We start from the raw sequence: 19,926 nt of genomic DNA, 5'->3' as shown, positions 1-19,926 counted from the left end.
GAGACAATTAATAGTCAGTTATAAAGTCAGAGGCCATGTCCCATCTACCTGGCCAGGGCACTTTCTGTCAGCACCTGTGGCCCAGAGGGTTAGCCTTCCAGCCATGTGTTCCTGATCACCTGGGAGCCTGGAAGTAACCTGTGCCCTCAAGGCTTTCTCCCAAGAGCCATCACCATCTTCCAAATAGCTCCCCCACTTTCTAAAGCCACCCCTGTTCTAGCGAACCATGCAAGATGGCAGACCCACCCTTAAGGTAAGAAAAGCCCTTTGGAGTGGGGGTTGCAATCTTCTCTCACCAAGCCTTTTAAAATTTGCCCTAAGCTGCACTAAGAAAACTCCAAGGACTTCCTATTTCTCTCTTGTGAATGAACAAATCATTTTCATATAGAAGCATAACTTCTCTTCATAACCAGCCAGACACCATCCTTTCTCTTGCAACTGAAAAAAATTACATTTCTCCTTGGAGAAATAAGCTTACTTGTGTTTTCTCTCTATTCCTTTTTTGGTCCTTTTATCACAAGAAAGTGTACTGACCAAAATAGAGCATTTCTAACAGCTACTAAAAGGACAAAGATTGTACCAATCTCTCAAAACTACTGCCAACACAATATCGTGTTTAAGCACAGCAATGACTAAACATATACTTTCTCTAAAGATAGCTGGAAGAGAGGTTCACATATATGTTTTACTTTCTCCAGTATAAACTGACCACAACCAGAACTCAAGCACATTCATTTTTCCAATAAATAGGAAAAAAAAATCAAATATGGCATATTAGTTTTAACAATATCTCTAAAAAGAAGTAAGCTACTCTCAAAAGCATTTTGATATCAAAACATAGTATAAATGGCCCCTATAGTCTTCTGCTGGAAAATCAGAGTTACGGAGTAAAACATTAAAATGAAAATGAAAGAAAAGAGTTTCCCCCAAACAGGTAATGCTAGCAAGCCTGGAGGTTTAAGAGCCCTAAGATAAAACATAAGGTGAGTTAAAATTTCAGGGAAAAAAACTGCACTTATAAGCAACAAATTTGCCTGTGGATTGGTTGGTCAAGGGACGACACACAGAATAAGTGATGCTATTGTAAACCATGCAAACTGTGGAGTGGGAAGGAGTTTCTTACTGTCAACATCCAGCTACTGTGGCTAGAATGAGAAAGAACTGTATTTTTCTCTCTTCTCCTGCTCTTTGGACACTTTGTTTTTAATGAACAGTTGGTATCAGAGCTAAGTCCAAAGACTGTTACATGTGGGATTTCCTAATGCAGAGACCTGGCAGGGCTGTGCTCTGTTAGGTCAAAAAACTAAACAGAAAAAGAGACTACCTCAAAATGTAACAAGTGAGCATCCTCATTCTCTTTCAGTGTTTTCCTTTAGTTGGAGCAAATGTTTTGCTTTAATGAAATTGAAAAGAAAAGAACATTTAGGGACAACATAGCTAGATCCCTCATAAAGCTTCATTTTCAAAAGCAGTGTTTGAATCTCTAAATAAATGACAATTCATTCTCTGTTTACTTTAGGTAAACGGAAAATGCATTGCAGAGTACTGGTTTTCAAAAGCTAATCAAGAACATTAGGTCCCAACAGATTCATTTAATAGAAATATAATAGGCATTCCTGCTCGCTTTTCATCTTGTCTCGCTATAAATGCTAAAATGAACAGCAAATTAACCCTGCATTGGAACAGAGTCCCTGTCACAGCTGAGATCCTCTCTCTCACGACTTGGAAACATCCCCGCATCCTGTCGCTGCTTTGACTTCTACATAGGAGGGAGAAAGCGCCTGATTGAGTTTGGCAAGAGAGTGTAGGAATACTTGAATTCTAAAGGGAGTACTGCGTGTCAACTCTGCTATCTTTCCTAGCAGAACAAAATATTACCATGTTGTCTCCTAAAATAGTGTACAATTAGGAAGTAGGAGGAGGGATGGGGATGGGATTTTTTTTTTTCTTTCCAAGCTACATACATCAACTGTCTTTTTCTATATTTTTAACTTTACTAGCCATTCTCCAAATGGCTGCTTATCAACTACTATACAGAACAAGCTAATAAAGACAGGGCCATCCAAGCTCTATAATCAGATACAAAAGATTTGCAAACAATTTGAGATCTTATAATTAATATTCAGTGATATCAGAATTAGCATTTAGAACTCTATACAGAAAAACTATAATACTTCAAAACTTATGTAATAATGAACAAACCCTTTCAAAAACTGTTTTCACTGTGCTAAAGTAACATTCTAGACTTGTTGTAAGTATGTTATTCTTACAAGTAGTTCGCAGTTATTCTTGAAGGCAAGCCTTGGAGTTTCCTTAGCATAGTGCTGCTGGGGAAAATTTTCAGCATGTCCATCTTCATCTCTAGCCTGAAGGGAAATATAATGGCCTATTTAGGGACTTACAAATAATGGAAGAAAAAAAGCTAAAAGCATAACAGCTCAGATCATTAAACAAACGGGAATCCAGAAATCACAACATTAATAAGAAATTTGTTTAAATACGCAGTACGCCTTTTAGATATCAAAATTTGGGATTTATTTTTCTTTACACAGTTCAGTTTGAACATGCAAATTCATTGTGGTGTAATATTTAAAACGATACGAAACAAACCAAAAGCAAATAATTTTGTTGAAAATTACCACCACTTCAGACTTCCAGTGACTTTTGTTGCACATTTAGGATTATATGACATACGTACGTGTTTAAACTTTTTGGCATGCTTAAGCAATCTCTAGATAATGCACTTTTAAAAAATTCTAATAGCAAGGCCATAAGAAAAGCAATTTGCATAGTTATATTTTGCATTGTAATACTATTAGAGATAAACTGATTCCCCTCAATTTTTAAATAAAGATCTAAAAGGAGTAATGATCTAGTAAGAACAATGATTCTTCAATCAAATGCAGTAAAAAAAAAAAAAAAGATTTAATTAAGAAGCTGCATTAAAAGTTACTGGTTATTTTCATCTACACTGTTAATTAAGAAAACTGAAGTTTAAATGGAGACATTAACAGAACCCATTAGCAATACCCCTTGCATACAGTCTTCCCTTTCTAATCTCCATTGGTTTCTGGTTTGGAGTTGGAGAGAAGAAAGAGGTAGGTGAAAGGAGGCGTGTCTGCAGCACACTCATTACACCATTCATTTGGGTGACACTTGCACTCTGCTCTGCACTCCTCTTATCTCAGCCCTAACTGCTCTCTCTTTCCTGGCCTCCTGAAATTCACAGCTGAGCTGTCTCCCTCACATATGGCTTGCATATAATTATGCATATTCCATTTTGCACTGCATTAAAATGATGAGCTCCTGGCTCCCTGCCAGCTGATTTTAAAAAGCCCAAGTGAAGTAGGAAAAGGGAGAGAAACACAGGGAGAACCGCACAGGAAGCAGCAGGTAGTTCTATCTGCTGTCTCTTTAGATAAAATGTATGTCTGGCACCAGGGGAACAGCTGAGAACTACCTGTTGTGATGTATGGACTGAGGGGGAGAAAACAATGAGCATACATCTGTGCATAGCGGTGACAGTGCTGATGTATTGTTTCTCTTTTAATGGCGTGAAATCTGCCCCTGACAAGTATCACTCAGAGCTCTCAGCTAGACTAGGGATTGTCATTTTAGAAAGGGATCACTATTCTGTACATTTTAGAATGTACAGCTTGCCTTTAATAAAGGCTTCTGCCACTTATTGCAGGGAGGGAACTGATGGAATTTGGAAGTGGACTGTCATGGTAGTAATACAGGGGTTACAAAAAGTATTTTTGAGATTTACAAACATCTCTGGGATTTGGTGCCTTTTAATTTTACCTTTTATCCCCCATCTACCAAATCAGAGTAAAATGAAAATGCAGGATTGGACTGTGTGTGACAGAAAAAATGTGCAAGTATGCTCATGTCCAATCAAGGCACTGAAACCAGTGATGTTTCTTCTCACAGCATCAGTTCTACTATGCAGCTACATCAGGGTTTAAGCCAATAGAGCCTTAAATGGGGCCCATTTTAAAGCAGAGTGTATACATAAAAGGCAGCTGTATAAAAAGCAATAAGATGCCAATGGGTAGCAAACATGTCAGATTCTTAAGTGAACTGTAAGGCACTCTGTGAGGTGCAGGTCTCTTGAAGGCAGGGACCGCATCTATTTCATCTTTCTTACTCTACTATGCCCAGTGCCTTACTTTTATTTGGTGCTTAACAAACATTTCAGTGATGAAAAAAAAAAAACCATACATGGTTAGTAACTAGACCCTACCACAACTCTGTAGAAGACGCCACCTCAAAATATGCTAAACTTGGTGGTAGGTTTATTATATTCCTGATGCACTATGATGCATATGCTTGGAAACATACTTGGCATATAGTTTACAAGGGCTACTATTTACATATGTATGTCTATATTCAATATATATGTATCTTGTGTATAAATATTCATAAGGTGGAAGATGTTTATTATGCATGTACTATGTATACACATTCATACACACCAGATGCCTGGGGATATTTTCAACATTAGTGGCAAAAATATATTCATTCCACTTACATGCAAGGTGCTCACAATGCTTTTTATGTTTTTAAAGGACAAAAAAACCCATTAAGGTTTGACTGTGCTTCCTCAAAGGGGCTACAGGATTTTATATAAAGTCTCATAATTTATGAGAGTAAATAAAACAGCAGTGGAAGAGAAAGGAGAGGGGGCTTGGAGTGATTAGAAGTGGAGAGAGAAAGGCAGAAATTTGCTTCTTTATTAAACCGTGTATTTGCCTCTGCATCACACTCCATGGAGCTTGGAACGGGTCTGCCTCTGATAATCAACCTGATTCTGGAGTCCAAGAAATTCCATCCTCCAGCCATTCGCTGTGTTTCCACCACATGCCACAGAGACGGAAAGCACATGACATGCAAGAAGACCAAGCACCATCACCCTCACGTGTGTGTGCACACACAAGCACTCACAAGCACACACAAGTAATTCCCTTTGCATTCTCAAGTTTTTTAATGTAAAATTTTAAATTATTATTACTGGACTAAGTGAAATTAAGTGCATTCATCTAAGGCAGTAGTTCTCTGCTCTGGCTGCATATGAGAATCATCTGGGGTGGTTTTTTTTTTTTTTAACATATTGATGCCTGAACTCCCCCTCCCCACTATGTTTCCAAGATTCTGATTTAACTGGTCCAGGGTGGGGCCTCGACATGGATTTTTTTTTTTTTTTTAAGCTCTCAGGTGGTAGTAATGCACAGGCAGCCCGAGAACCACTGATGTAAGGAGTGTGCCTGGAGGAGGGGTATTAAGAGAGGGCCCTGAGCAGACTTGTCAGCATGGCCTCCAGCCAGGCCCCAGGCCCACTGGAGTGAACAGCTGTACAACACTAGGAGGAATACAGGATGTGTCTCCAGCAGTGGGGTTTACTCCAAAGACTTAGAGATTTCATGACTAGCTGCTTGTAAGCAAAAAATTCTCTTTATTTATTTTTAGTTTCTGGTGTGACAAATAATCTTGGAAGAACTACTATACCTCTTCCTCAAAAAGGCCTTCCTGCGCTTCCCAGGTGGCGCAGTGGTTGGGAGTCTGCCTGCCAATACAGGGGACGCGGGTTCATGTCCCGGTCCGGGAAGATCCCACATGCCGCAGAGCGGCTGGGCCCGTGAGCCACGGCCGCTGAGCCTGCGCGTCCAGAGCCTGTGCTCCGCAACGGGAGAGGCCACAACAGTGAGCGGCCGCGTACCGCAAAAAAAAAAAAGGAAAGAAAAGACCTTCCTGAACCTCACTAACCAAGTCAAATACCTCCACTCTGCCCTCTCTTAGGCCTCACACAGGTGCACCCTTACACTGGCTGCTGTAATTTTTGTCTTCCCCACCAGACTGCAAGCTTTCTAAGGGCAGGATAGTGTTTGGCTTCTCGCCATTGGATCGTTGGCCCCAGCCACTGACTGGAGCATAGTAAGCGCTCTGTAGGAACGAGTTTAATTATCATTCCACAGCAACTTGTGGCAACGTTAGACAAAATCCATTAGAACTTCTTTACCCTATGCGCAGATTCATTTCAGCACTTCAGATTCATTTGTATATTGAAGCCATTGCCTTTTTCTGCATCTGCCCCATTTTGGGTGGCAGACAAGGACGTACCATGCAGGTAGACAGAGGGAGTCCACGACCCCTGCAGGGAGGGTATGTAAACACTGAAGCTGCTCGTAATCACTGCTCATGGTAATAACACAAAGCAGACCAACTTTCGGCTGGTTTCATTATTGTTCTGGAATTCTCTAAGGACTGTGCCTCCTCTAATGGCCTGTGTCGAGGTGGACCACCCCACCACCAGTTTGTGGTATCCACCGGGGCCAGGAGACCGGTGTTGATGTCTGACTTTGTTCTGAAGTGACCAGTTCTGGGCGTCCCTGGTGGCGCAGTGGTTAAGAACCTGCCTACCAATGCCAGGGACATGGGTTTGAGCTCTGGTCTGGGAAGATCCCACATGCCGCAGACCAACTGGGCCAGTGCGCCACAACTACTGAGCCTGCGCTCTAGAGCCCATGAGCCACAACTACTGAGCCCACGTGCCACAACTACTGAAGCCTGCGTGTCACAACTACTGAAGCCCACGTGCCTAGAGCCCGTGCTCCGCAACAAGAGAAGCCACTGCAATAAGAAGCCCATGCGCTGCAACGAAGAGTAGCCCCCGCTTGCTTCAACTACAGAAAATTCGCACGCAGCAACGAAGACCCAACACAGCCAAAAATAAAAACAAATAAATAAATAAATTTATTTAAATAAATAAATAAAGTGACCAGTTCTGACAGAAGGAATGTCAAAACACGTCATGATGAACAAACTCTCTCCATGGGTCTTATTCCCAACAGCTTTATTCTGACTAATATGCTAGAGATTTATGCCAACTATGGGGAAAAGTGAACGGGAAACTGTTTTTCACATTTTACTACAAATGTGATTGTCAAACCAAAGGTGCATTTTTGATCTATTATTGTAAGAAGGCTTCACTTCTTGCCATGGAATAGAAATAAAAATTAAAGTCCTTCAGTTAAACTGCAAGGGGATTTCCCTATCTCGCTGCCAGTCATGCATCTATTTTCATGTCATGCCTAGCATTTGAATAAATAATAGATTATGTGAGAAACTTAAACTATTTTTCTCTCTACCTCAAACACCTCTGACTTAAACAAACTTTATTTTCACCTCTCTTTTCCTGTGAATCATCACTAATTTACTTTTTAAATTTTGATTCTTACATTCAGCAAACTTTATTTCTTCTTTCAAAGAATCCACTTATTCCTTTGGGCTAAAGCCTTGGTGTCATGTGCATATCCAAGCAAGATCAGCATCTTTTCTCCTCTGGAGGATTCCTTTAGAAAATGTGGAACATTCTAAAAACAGCTCCACTGGCCCACCCCAGAAAAGTGCAATGTTTCTGCCTCAATGAAAAGGTTAGCACTGTTGCCATTTAAGTGGAAAGATAACTAGGCTTGGGAGTTAATACCTCCCTGTGAGGAAGGGGACTTTACACCTCCCTGTCATTGTGATTTCAGAACTTCTTTGGAAAACAAGAAAAGGTTCTGCCTGGAATCAGAGCTCGGGGGAGCACTGTAGATCTTCCAGACTTTGCTTTCCAACCCTTTAGCAGATGTAGCACATGTCAGCTCACACATGTGCTGCGGTGACTAGACTTGGGAACATCAAAAATAGTGCATCTCAAAGTTGCAGGAGTACGCTTAGAGATGCAGAGCTCTAGAGCAAAAAATTTAGATTTTATAACTAATTTTTGGAACCAGAAGCAATAGAATTTCTTTTCAAAATTCAAGATACATTGAATTTATCACGGGGAGACCACTTCGGAAAACCCTTGGAATTTCATTTTCTGGTGTACCATCTCTGGTCTGAACTTCCTTTGTTGAATGTCTATACACACTGTCTTGAGGAAGCACAGAGAGGAATAAACGGCAGCTGCCACATGTGGCCTTTCAGCGTGTCACGAACATCTCTGTGAACTTGACGTAAACAACAGCCCAGTTTCTTTGCCGCTCAATGAAGTTCAGCCAGTGCTGCCCCTGGGCTGGACTAGCACAGGGAGGCCTCCGGAGTAGCTCCTGCTTCCACTTGAGGTACCGCCAAGTTACTCTCATCTCAGTGGCCCAATTCCTCATGACTGAAAGCCCTGTTCCCTTCAACTGGATTCCTGTCCCTTACCTCATTTCCTCAGGGTAAAACCAGTTTCCATCTCTCCTCCCCCACCTTCTCCTGGAAAATTCTTAGGCATCTTTTAAGCCTTCATTCAGACTGCAGCTCCTTTAGGAACCCACTTGAGACCTCTTCCTCCTGGTCTAACCTGGGCTTTGTACCCCTCTGTCTCTCTCTATAGCCACTCCATCCATTGCACTGTACTATGACCATCTATGTGTTTGCCTTCCCCACTAATCTGTGTGGTCCTTGAGTGCAGAAACTGTGGTCTATTCAGCTGCAAATCGCTAGGGCCTCATCTAGTGCCTGGCATATTATAAAGGCTCCATAAATGGTAAGTGAGTGAGAGAATGAAGGAATGAATGAGTCCCTATCCTTTAACCCTAGCAACTGGACCTTCTGCCTTGCACCCCAGTCCCCAGAGGTGAATGTTCTGCCCCTGAACCGAGGAGAACTCTCCATACTGAGTCTCAGCAGGCCTCTGCTGGAGCTTTCTGACTTCATCTGCCTCACACTTGGACCATCACCAACTATTCCATGAACTTCTGCCCAACTTGATTAGTGTCCCTCCCACTTGGTTAGACACTAGGGACTTAGCCTGAAGATCCTGTACTCAATTTGGACTTTAGCCAATAATCCTTTTGTCCCATATGTTTCTCTCCTCCACCTCCCACCTGGACTGACTTTTGCCTAACAAAGATCAGTCTAACCTCTGGTCTTTGCCTACGAAACTCTCATCCCCAAAATTCTGTTCCTAGATCAACCAACCTGGTGCCTCGCTCCCTGTTTCTTTATCTCACCTAGTCATAGTGCCCCAAGTTGGGACCCCTTGGTGTAACTCACCTCAGTTAGGACTCCTCTCTCACCTTCCCTACCAGAAGGGAAACGCCTGAGGGCAGAGACCATGCATTATGTACGAAGCCCCCAGGCTCAGCGAGTACCTTGTAAAACAATCCTATAAATATATGTTGAATGGATTCATTAATCCTTTGCTCTTCCTTAAGGTAAGACCCAGAAGTGCCCTTTTTTCTCTACTCTGAGCTGCCTACCTCTACAGATGGGTTGTTTCTATGTAGGTACATATTCAAGTCACTGAACATCAGAAGGCAGGTGGGTCATGGACAGGATTGTGTATGCATGCAGCTTGGGCAGAGAGCTTTCTTTCTAGACTGAGGACTCCCATCTGGCATCAGGCTCCCTGCTCTGGAGATACTCCTGTCACCCCGAAACTTCAATGTGTGGAGCCAGGCATCTGCTCAATTCATGTTGCTACCAATCTTTGCATCACGATCCTTTGCCCTCCCTTTCATTAGCTTGTCACTGAAGACTGACTATGGGATTCTGCAGCAGTGCTGTTCTACTTTGTTCTTTTAACAAAATGTATTTAAATTCCCCCTTAGCATGTGGGCCAAGGGAGAAGCTGTCTCCCCCAGCGAAGTTCCTCCTAATTCTCCACCCTCCTCAACTGGCAAGCAGAGGGGCTCTCTCCATACCTCTTCAGGCCCCTCTGACAGCTCACACATCTCTGATGGATGAGATGGACCTATTTGCTGCTGCTATTTTTTCACTCCATACAAACCTTTATATGTATCATAAATTTTTAATATCCAATTTGGAGTCTTCAAAGAATAACGGTAACAAACATGCAACATGAAGATAATGGGAATCGAATCATGTTTATGGCCTCCATGAGCATCTCCTTAAACGATGTCAGGTCAGAGCTGCTCAGACCTGCGAGTGTATGAGGCTACAGGGCTGGTCTCATGCCTGATTAATGGCTGCCCTCACTCAGGGCCCTAATGGAGTGCATGACAGTTATGGCAACAGATTCCACATCAGCCTGAAATACAGCTACCACACGGACTAAAATATATCATCCTCAATCCAGCACATTACAGCTGTGTCTGGAATAATCAGAGCAGTTGCTAAGTGGTTCTGAAATCCCTGTTTTTGCTTTTCCTTTTTAAAATCTATTTTCTCTTTATCGAACAGGTGACCCTTCTGGATTCATCTTGCACTGCTCTTTGTCAGGTCACCTGAGTGTCTTCGTTTGGTAAGAACTGTTTTTTCAAAGTGACCACAGGTAAGACCCGGCAACTGGGGCATGTGGCCCCTTCTTTTCAATTCTCAGCGAACGCGACATCACCATCACATTCCAGTCAGCTTCTGATCATCCCAGGACCCTTGATCCACAGTGGATTATCCAGACTCCTTGACTGCTCCCCTTCCCCACCTCCCACCTCTGCCCATAGCCTGCCTTTTGGCTTTTCACTATTCATTTGCATCTGTTACCCTGGGACCCTAGAGGGGAAACAGAAGGCAGGGAAACACAGAAGACTTTCTTTTCTCCAACGAGCAACCACAGAAATGCCATAATCAAGGCCCAGATACAACAGGGTTGCCTACATCTTCTCTGAACAGTTCATATGCTAAGCCGCGGTCAACCCCGTCCCCTGGGTGCCCACTAACCTGCAGAGCGGGACTGTAGAGACCCAGAGGCTGATCTCAGCAATCAGCCTGCACTCTTGTCACTGGTTCCCTACCAGCTCTGGCTTTGAGTCCTCTTCCATACCACTCCCAGCTCTCCACTCTCACCCTTGACTCTGGCCCTGCCTTGGGCCCTTTGATCTGTGCACTTGGCCTGCCTGGAGCTTGCAATCTCTCATGGACTTAGCTTTGGACCGTCCACTCTGGTCCTCCACTCTGGACACCCACAGGAGGGTTACTCTGGTCACTGCTCTGGCCTGGGACAGTTTTACGGTCGGCCTCCAATAACGGTGCCCCAAGTACAATTTGTCTTAAAGATATGATTTCTTTAGCGAGAAACAGAACTGTGAATTATGCAATGTTTATAAAGATCTAAAATTGGCCTGAACGTGAAGAAGAAAGACCAGGACTAGGTGTAAAACCCTGACTGTCACTGTGCACTGTCCACACAAGTGTTCTGACTGTCTTGGAGCGGTGTTGTGATTTATGTGGAGGGGGCAAGCAAAGAAGGAGGACAGGGTGACCGATCCATGGGCTCTGCCCCCGGGTCTTTCAGATCGTGAAGTCAGAATGCGATTCTGAACAGGATGGTCCTCCTGACAGCTCCAATTACGATCCACGTGAACCTTGACCTGTCAACAGAGGCACCATCAGGCTTAGAGGAACAAAGTGTAAATTACCTGGCTTCCAACCCCAGGACCAATCGGCCTCTCTGAGGACCCAAATGCAACGATGGCGGCACAGAGGCTTCATGAATAACAACCTCTGCTCAAACAACACTCTCTGGAGTCTTCGTTTTTAAAGCCCAGTCATTCTGCAGATGACGAATGGAGGTAATAAAAAGTGGGATTGTGGCATGTTTAAATAGGAGATAATCATTCGCGCAGAATTTGACTGGTGTCGACAGAAAGGCCTGTCGAGGCCAACAGCCGAGTATCAGGTTAAAGTCCATTTTGGATGACAATTTCAGTTAACACTTGTTCCTCTGTTGTTATTACTATTATCATTATTATTTATTATTATTATTATACTTCCAGGAAGTATATTTTGGAATCAAAGCCCAGGTGACAAAAGACAAAAAATGACCTGGGTCTCCACGTCCTCTCCCTTTTTAGAATAACTGAGAACAGGGGATGCGTAGGTTCCCTGCACAGTGAGTGGCCCTCCCGCTTCCCCCCATTTGCTTTAATCCCTCCCTCACCCAACCACTCTGGTGCCAAAATTCCCAAACTATTCCAGTTCCTCTGCACCCTGGTATCTCAGTTGCCCAGTGTGATTCTAGATATGAGATAACTGGTAGCCCCCCTGGAAGGAGGTTCCCAGACCACAGACTGGACCGCACTGGAGAGAACGTTACCACTTCCAGAACTTCCAACTCAATGACCGCTTCACAGGGCTCTTACCACAAAGAAAGAAAACTCAGTATAGAAGTCACTTTGACAGTAACACAAGACTCAAGTCTGTTCTGTGCAAGACATCATGCTAAGAATTTTGCAGACTTCAGCTCATTAAAGCTCCCCAAACCCTCATGAGGTCTGTATTACCATTACCACCTCCATTTTGCCAGCAAGGAATCTGAAGTGTAGCCAAGTTAAGTACCTTGTCCAAAGCTAAAGAGCTGATAAAGACAAAGCTTGGCAGGTGTCTCGACAGCAGACACCGGCTCCTGTCCCCACACCGCAGGGGCTCTTCCACAGCGGCACAGCCAGCAGAGGAAGCCTGGCTGACAATGAGCAAGAGAAACTGCAGACATTTTCGGAAGACAGAGAAATGATCGCTCAAACGTCCCTGTGGGTCCTGGTGGGAAAGAGGGACGTCTTGCCCTGTGGTCTCCCCTCTTCATGGTGAAGCACTGATGCCCAACGCAGCTCAAATGGAGGTGGTCACGGAAGCCGGCACCCCACAAGGGCCTGAGGGGCAGTCTACTAGACCACAGCCAACACAAGCAACAAGAAGACAGCCGAAGCCTGAGCAGACCGAAATCCTGAGCCCACCAAGATGGAGGGCAATGGCCTCTCCAAGTATTATGCCCTTGAGGTATGGGGCAGAGATGGGGAAGGATGGGAGGGGAGAAAGGGTGAGGAGTGGACATCGAAATGGGAGTGTGCCGAGGAGTCTTGTACAGCAGCAGAAGAAACTCTGCATGGAGATGTGGAAGGACACATCCTTGAACTTGACAGACTTCTCATTAGGGGGCCTGCTTGTTTTCAAATCTCTCTTATATTTTGGTTTCATCCTACAAATGTAAGATTATGGGATCCTAAGGTGAGCGTGGGAGCCCAAATCTTTTCTTGGATATCAAGATAGATTGAGACATGTTTTCAAGGACAAAGGATTCTAAATTCATAAAACTCTTCTTGTGGCTCTTGCCTAAGCATAGAACATAAAACTGTTATGGTTTGATGTGGAAAATAGTAAAAGGGGAATAAGAATGATCAGTTGATATAACTATTACTAGTATTAGCTTTCCTTTATTCATAATAACAAGCAGATTACAATCAAGTATCCTAGTGTGATAAAGAAATTTAATTCATTTCTTTGCCTTAAGGGATGACAGACCTTTGCCTTAAAATGTTTTGCCCAAATTCATAAACTGTAGGTTGCACTACTCCAAACTTACACCAAGCCACTTTGTGTGGCATTGTGACTTCACAGAAAACAGACAGCAATGACAAGAGCATTTACATAATTTTTTCCTGAGGTCTCATTCATTCATTCATCATTCATTGAGCATCTACAACTAAGTACCCAAAATGAATGGTATCCAGCCCACATGTTCAACATATTTTAATTTCTGAAGTTCAATGATAACAGACAGACAATAGAACAAACGATCCCTTGCCAAGGTCTAACCATACACCTTTTGGAGTGTCAAATATCGTACGTTTATATCCTATTTAAAATTTAGATTTTTAAATAATTATAAATTTGAAAGGTAGATAAAAGTAAACCACAAAAAGTAAGGAGTAGAAAATATTCTCATAAACACACAAGAATTATGAGGAAGTAAAAACCAAGAAAAAGCAAGAGCAAATTCTGAAAGGTTGAGCACCCCTGTGCCATTTGGTTGAAGATGTTAGTACAGAAAGGGGTGAGGAGAGCCATTTGGTGCCAGTAACGAGCTGAGTGTGATTTCCGGTGCTACCAATAAAAATGGGGGACATAACATCCAGCTTAGAAATTCGTTGCAAGGATTGAATGAGAAAATCCATCACATGTCCCACACAATGCCTGGCACAGCGTAAGAACTCAATGGATGACAGTTATTTAAATTTCACAAGTCCACTTCTTTTCTGGAGAGAAAAACTCAGCTGGCAGGAAGGCCATAGTGACTCAGTATCTTTTCTTATCATTAAAGTCTTGATTAAAATCAAGTTGCAGGCAGCTATAGGGCATGGTCAGCAGCCAAAGGCAAAGGCAAAGACACTGGCGAAGGTTTGAGGGCTTTTAGAAATGCATAAACACACCCTCTCATCAGGATCCTAACCCCCTACACAGCATCGGTACCTAATGACGGCTTCTATCTCTCTTCTGCCATCTGACTACCCATTGTGCCCTCTGCAAATAAGGCATCGTTTTGTTTTCTTACTTCTTTATCTCCTCTTATGTTTCATGAGGAACATCTCCATCAAGAAACCTTCCACCCTCACTGGACAGCTCCCACCCACATAAGCAGCCTGGGATTCCTGGAGACTGCTGCATGTTGAATTCTACCACCTTCACCACACTTCTGCCAAATTAACAACCAAGGTTTAATTGCTGGTACCCTTCTTTACCATTCACATCATCCCCCTTTATTCCCTATTTTCCAGCTACTAACTTCATCCTGTATCAACTTTGTTTCTAACTCAGCAATAGACGACACCTGTATCATTTGCTGATTTCAATGCTCAGCAGAGGTTGGACATGTATACATGGTGACCACACACTCTTTCCAAACTGAATGGCCTCACCAAAGATGGATAGGAGCAGACAAATAAAGGCAAGGAAGAATTTCCAAACAATCTAATATTTGGTTCACCACTTTCAGAAAATGTGCAAATGAGTGAATATTATTTTCTTATTCAAAAGGCTAGGGCTTTTTTAAACTAAATGTTGCAACTCTTATTAGGTCCTTATTTGTTTTAAAATTCAGTTCAATATTGTTGCCTTTGAGGTTTCTTTGTGTTTGTTTCTTATTGTGTTTATCCTCATCTTTCGGACACATCATCCCTCCTTCCCAACCCTTAGACAGGACTCTGAATCACCTGGCAATCCCCTCACCATAAGTGAGAATCCCCTCCTCCACTTAGTCACCTGTACAATCAGAAACAGCTTTCTTTTATTTTACTGATCTATTTCATCTTAAAGTAAAATGTCCTCCTTGTACAAAACACTTTCATTTCTTTCCACCCCTTGCCCTGTCACAGGAAGCTGCTGTACGGGTACCATATAATGTTTATGCTCATTTGTTTCGTTGTATTACATCCTGCCCTCCTGCTCTAGGATCTGATGTCTACAAAGATATAATCAGAATCGGTTTAGATTAGTATCTGTGGCAGCAATTCCTATAAATGATACAGACAAGGCAGTAGCTATAATGTCTGTCTTGTTTCAAGGTAAAAATGAAAAATGACATCTTTGATGGAGAAGACTCCATGGAGACCCGGGTGGAAATGCAGCCGGTTCCCCTGCTCACAGACATTGCTCTTTCCCGTCATATGGCTGACAGGTGTGTAATCATGTTCCTTAGTCACAGTTTGTGTTAAAATAACCAATTACCAAATGAATAAGAGTCGAGTCCCAGTGTGACTGTCGCCACCAGTGCAAAGTGATGATGTGCTTCTAAAACACAGGGCTTGGACATCCCTGGTGGCGCAGTGGTTGAGAGTCCGCCTGCCGATGCAGGGGACACGGGTTCGTGCTCCGGTCCAGGAAGATCCCACATGCCGCGGAGCGGCTGGGCCCATGAGTCATGGTCGCTGAGCCTGCACGTCCGGAGCCTGTGCTCCGCAGCGGGAGGGGCCACAACAGTGAGAGGCCCGCGTACCGCCAAAAAAAAGAATCTGCCTGCCAATGCAGGGGACACGGGTTCGAGCCCTGGTCCGGGAAGATCCCACATGCTGCAGAGCAACTAAGCCCGTGCGCCACAACTATTGAGCCCGCGCTCTAGAACCAGTGAGCCACAGCTACTGAGCCCATGTGCCACAACTACTGAGCCCGAGCACCACAACTACTGAAGCCCACGCGCCTAGAGCCCATGCTCCGCAACAAGAGAAGCCACCGCAGTGACAAGCCTGCGCACCGCAACAAAAAGTAGCCCCCGCTCGCCGCAACTAGAGAAAAGCCCACGCGCAGCAACGAAGACCCAACACAGCCAAAAATAAATAAATAAATTTAAAATAAATAAATAAAACACGGCTTGAAGGAGAGGCTCTGATGTGCTCCTCCCCAGCCAAGGATGCTCTCCGAGGCTGAGAAGACTTTCCTACTCCACGATAAATTTGCTAAAATGCAGGACATTTCTCCCCTGGTTCGTGCCCTTAGTAATGAAGCTTCCAACAGGGCCACCACAGATGGTCTGTGGGATCTCCTAGGCAACTCAGTATCCCTACCATTTCCTGTCCTTGATCTTTCCAGAACACATCACCCTCGCCTCTCATTGAGCACCCAGAGGGGCTCACCCACCTGACTGCCTGCTCACCCAGATTTCCACATGAACAGGGCAGTATCTACCATCAGCTTATTCTTTCCCCCATGGTGTACATCACCTTCCCTGAGCCCCCACAGTGACAAAAGACAATGCTAAAACCCAAGAGCCCTGCCATTCCAAGCCTATCCTCCCAGACAAGGAATTCCCCAGACCTACTGCTCGGGAAAGGTAGGGTAGCACACAGGTAGCCTATACGGAGACACGTGTCGTTCTATGTTGTGGTACAGTCAACAGTAGCAAATCCATCAGCACTCACAAACAATGTAAGCACAAAAATCACACTTTCGGTTGGCCCAAAGGTTATCTGTTAACATGCTGGGGAAGAAAGCCTACAACTAAATCACATGAAATCAATGTAGCAAGTTGAGATAATGACTTAGTAACAACAGATCGATTATAATAGCACCGTTATTATGCTTCATCAAATATAATAATCCAACCCCTCCTGTTGCAGGGCCTGTGGGTAGAGGAGCCCTACCTCCCAGACTGGCAGCTAAAGAAGTTGAAGGACAGGTAAAAGGCAGTTACTGCCCTGTGGCTTGGTTTCCCATCTGTGAAGCAGGGCTAGTACTCGTTACCCACACTCGGTTTAGTGAGAGAGTGGCTGTAACCTCCATGTTACACTGATACATATAGATCACGAAGAGAGTTTGAGTTTGAGTTGAGCAGACATTTTTTGGTCAGAAATACTGTATGCTTTCAAACAAACAAGTTTCCAGTAAAGCCAAAGGTAGTGACGATTCAAATTTTCAGCAGCAAATATGAAAGTAAAATACAATAAACCAAAAAACTCTCTGAATTGGTTTACTTCAGCTAAAGGATACAAGGAGTGAGAAGTACAATTATCTTATATCTCTCATCTTTTTTTTTCCTTAACATAAAAGAAGTTCCACCAGAAGATTTCCCTATAAAGACCAGACTAATGTTACTTTCCTGTAAAAAGGCTTGGTAAGCTATGCTTTGCATGAGATGAAGAACAAGAAACATTTACGGGGAAGAAAAAATAAATCAGCTGGTTTTCCTCTCATGTCATTCCTCTGTAACTGATGAGTTTTTAACCACAGTCTTGTTATCCTCATTAGCATAAGTGCTAATTACACCTCTCCTCTCCTACCAGAAGGGCAACCGGAACTCCATACCGGCCTCAACAACGCCTGGCACCCCGGACCAAGGCTGAGGGGACAGGATGAGGTTAGGGGCACTGTGTAAGGTGAGTGGAAAAGAGTGGGACAGCTGAGCTAACAAAGGGGGTAAAAAAGTGCAGGTGGGTGTTGAAAGCAAGGGTCTCTTTCCAAGGAGGTGGCAAGGCCTGGTGCCGCATTGCGTTCGGGGTGTCTCTCCTCCACTTACTCAGGCACTCCTGGCAGTTTTGGCAGTGGCACCTCGGGGGAAAAGCACACTACTCCGCACATATGGTGGAAAGAATCTTGTGCATCAGTTGAATGCATGCTGTACTACATACACATTCTGTTTTATCTCCGGGCCCAGCCGTGCTGCAAACGCTTGCAAATTGGGAAACCTTCTGTGCAGTAAAAACACGGACAGGAGAAGCTAGACTGTGACTTATAAGATGTGACACTAGCCAAAAAAGCCAAAGTAACAAAAAGTTAAGGCGGGTGCTTCACACTCATCGCAACAAAGGCAGCTCTGCAAGGCAGGGAGGGACTCACAGCCAGCATTTATCTCATTCCCCTTCATCCTGTGGTTTCAGGCCCAACGGATGGGCTTCCCTTCCACACACACGATGCCCCTGGGGAACCTCTGCCTGTATCCATTGCCAATTTAGTTTTTGGAATGCTTGAAATTTATATGGAAAAAAAATCAGTGAAATTTCTCAGATTTACCTTGGAAGAGGCTAGTGATGAAACGGCTATTTCTGTGCTCTGTTTCCTCCTGAGGTGTCTAGCGGACCATACTGCAATGGGATGCCACTGCCCCTAGTGAGTCAATGGCAACCTTTTCACTCCTTAAGTGTTTCTAAAAGCAAAATCTGATACTGCTCAGGATTCAGAACTGCCTGTAGATGGGGGATGTAAAAGGGGCAAAGTGCTGGATTGTTCTGACCTTCCTTCTTTCTCACTCTTCCTTTACCTGACCCCCAAATAAAGTATGATTTCTTGAAATAACTCTTCTAAAATAAATGGTCCCTAATTAAGGAGATTGATATAAAAACCCATTCTCCCTTTAAATCAGAGCTCTTCCTTTCTTTCTGTTAGCCTTCTACATGCATAGGGAAAAGGTGTGAGAGTGTAAAGATTTCTTTAATAAATGAAGACAATTTTGGGGCTTTCCAGGTGGCACAGTGGTTGAGAGTCCGCCTGCCAATGCTGGGGACACGAGTTCGTGCCCCGGTCCGGGAAGATCCCACATGCCGCGGAGCGGCTGGGCCCGTGAGCCATAGCCGCTGAGCCTGCGCGTCCGGAGCCTGCGCTCCGCAACGGGGGAGGCCACAACAGTGAGAGGCCCGCGTAACGCAAAAAAAAAAAAGACAATTTTTACAGGGGTCAACACATTAAGGTTTCCATTGCTCTTTTTCAGCCTGCTGAGAGTGGTAATGTCTCCCTGTTTCACAAATGAAGATACTGAGATGTAACCAGGTGATCCAACTGAAGGCACAAAAGAATTATAATACGGGGTTCATGGCAAGATACTGAGTGGTTAAGGGATAAAAGGAAAAGAGCAGAGGGTACCCAGGGTAATACCCAATATAGTCCCCACTGTCTGATGGCAGCTCTTTCTTATTCAAGGACATGTCTCTCCCCTCCTAGACCTTTCGTCTGTGCGACATCAGAGGTTGTAAAGGAGCAACAGGCTTAATAATGCTAAGTGTGTGTTGCTCCTTCCCTCATTTAATCTGTGTGTAGAATTCGTGATTTTGATGCCATGTTATTCAGAATCATCCTCTCACACATGTTAGGAGTGACGGAAGTTGTTAACCCCAAACTGATGGGAAGCTTGGAGTTGCCTGAGGCATGCTTTGGCTTATTTCAGTCAGTTGTTCATTTTCAATATGTTTTTAGTTTGTCGAGTTGCTAGAAACAATAAAATACATATTTAAAAGATTGTGTTTTATGAGGACTCCACAGGCAACTTCACTGCACTTTCCACTGTTCAGCACTTTGTCCTGTCTTATTATTCTTTGTTTTGTTCTTGTGGCTGCCTTTTTTCTTTTTTTTTTTTTAATTTGTTGAAATATACAGAAAAATGTCAATCATTGGAAGTGACTCTTGCCATTTAACTCTACCTATTGACAACAGTGTGTGATTGTTACTGATATATTTGAAATTCTTAATGGAGATTTCAGAGAAGTATATGCAAACCGAAGGGAAAGAAATATATTACATACTTGGATAAAGCCCCAGGTCCTTAAAATGGACAAGGTCATAAGAGAACCAGCCAGTTGTGTTTAAATACTTCCCCTCCTCCTACACACCCACACTAGAGCCAGAAAACGTGGAGCCAGGGGAGAGCCTCTGGGCTACTTTCAGAGTCTCTTTACTAGTTCTCCCTTTCAAACCTCCCTTCCATGCCAGGCCTGCCAGGGCAAAGACACACCTTCAGCA

General features: G+C 43.7%; 1 protein-coding gene across 2 annotated transcripts in view; it reads right to left on the bottom strand.

Moving 5' to 3' along the window:
• Positions 1-19,926, bottom strand: part of SOBP (sine oculis binding protein homolog) — a 153,849-nt gene that overhangs the window by 63,943 nt on the left and 69,980 nt on the right. The window contains exon 5 of one of the 2 annotated variants that reach the window (XM_081251321.1): positions 2,271-2,366. The exons of the other annotated variant lie outside the window; for it this stretch is intronic. Within the exon in view, the coding sequence (XP_081107447.1) occupies positions 2,271-2,366 (96 nt within the window). The remainder of the gene's footprint in view (positions 1-2,270; positions 2,367-19,926) is intronic. 2 annotated transcript variants of the gene reach the window in all.

This window comes from Mesoplodon bidens (assembly GCF_964165515.1).
Source record: "Mesoplodon bidens genome assembly, chromosome: 12".
Taxonomy (NCBI): Eukaryota; Metazoa; Chordata; class Mammalia; order Artiodactyla; family Ziphiidae; genus Mesoplodon; species Mesoplodon bidens.
The sequence above is the reverse complement of the archived record's forward strand: the minus strand, read 5'-3'. Positions and strand labels throughout refer to the sequence as shown.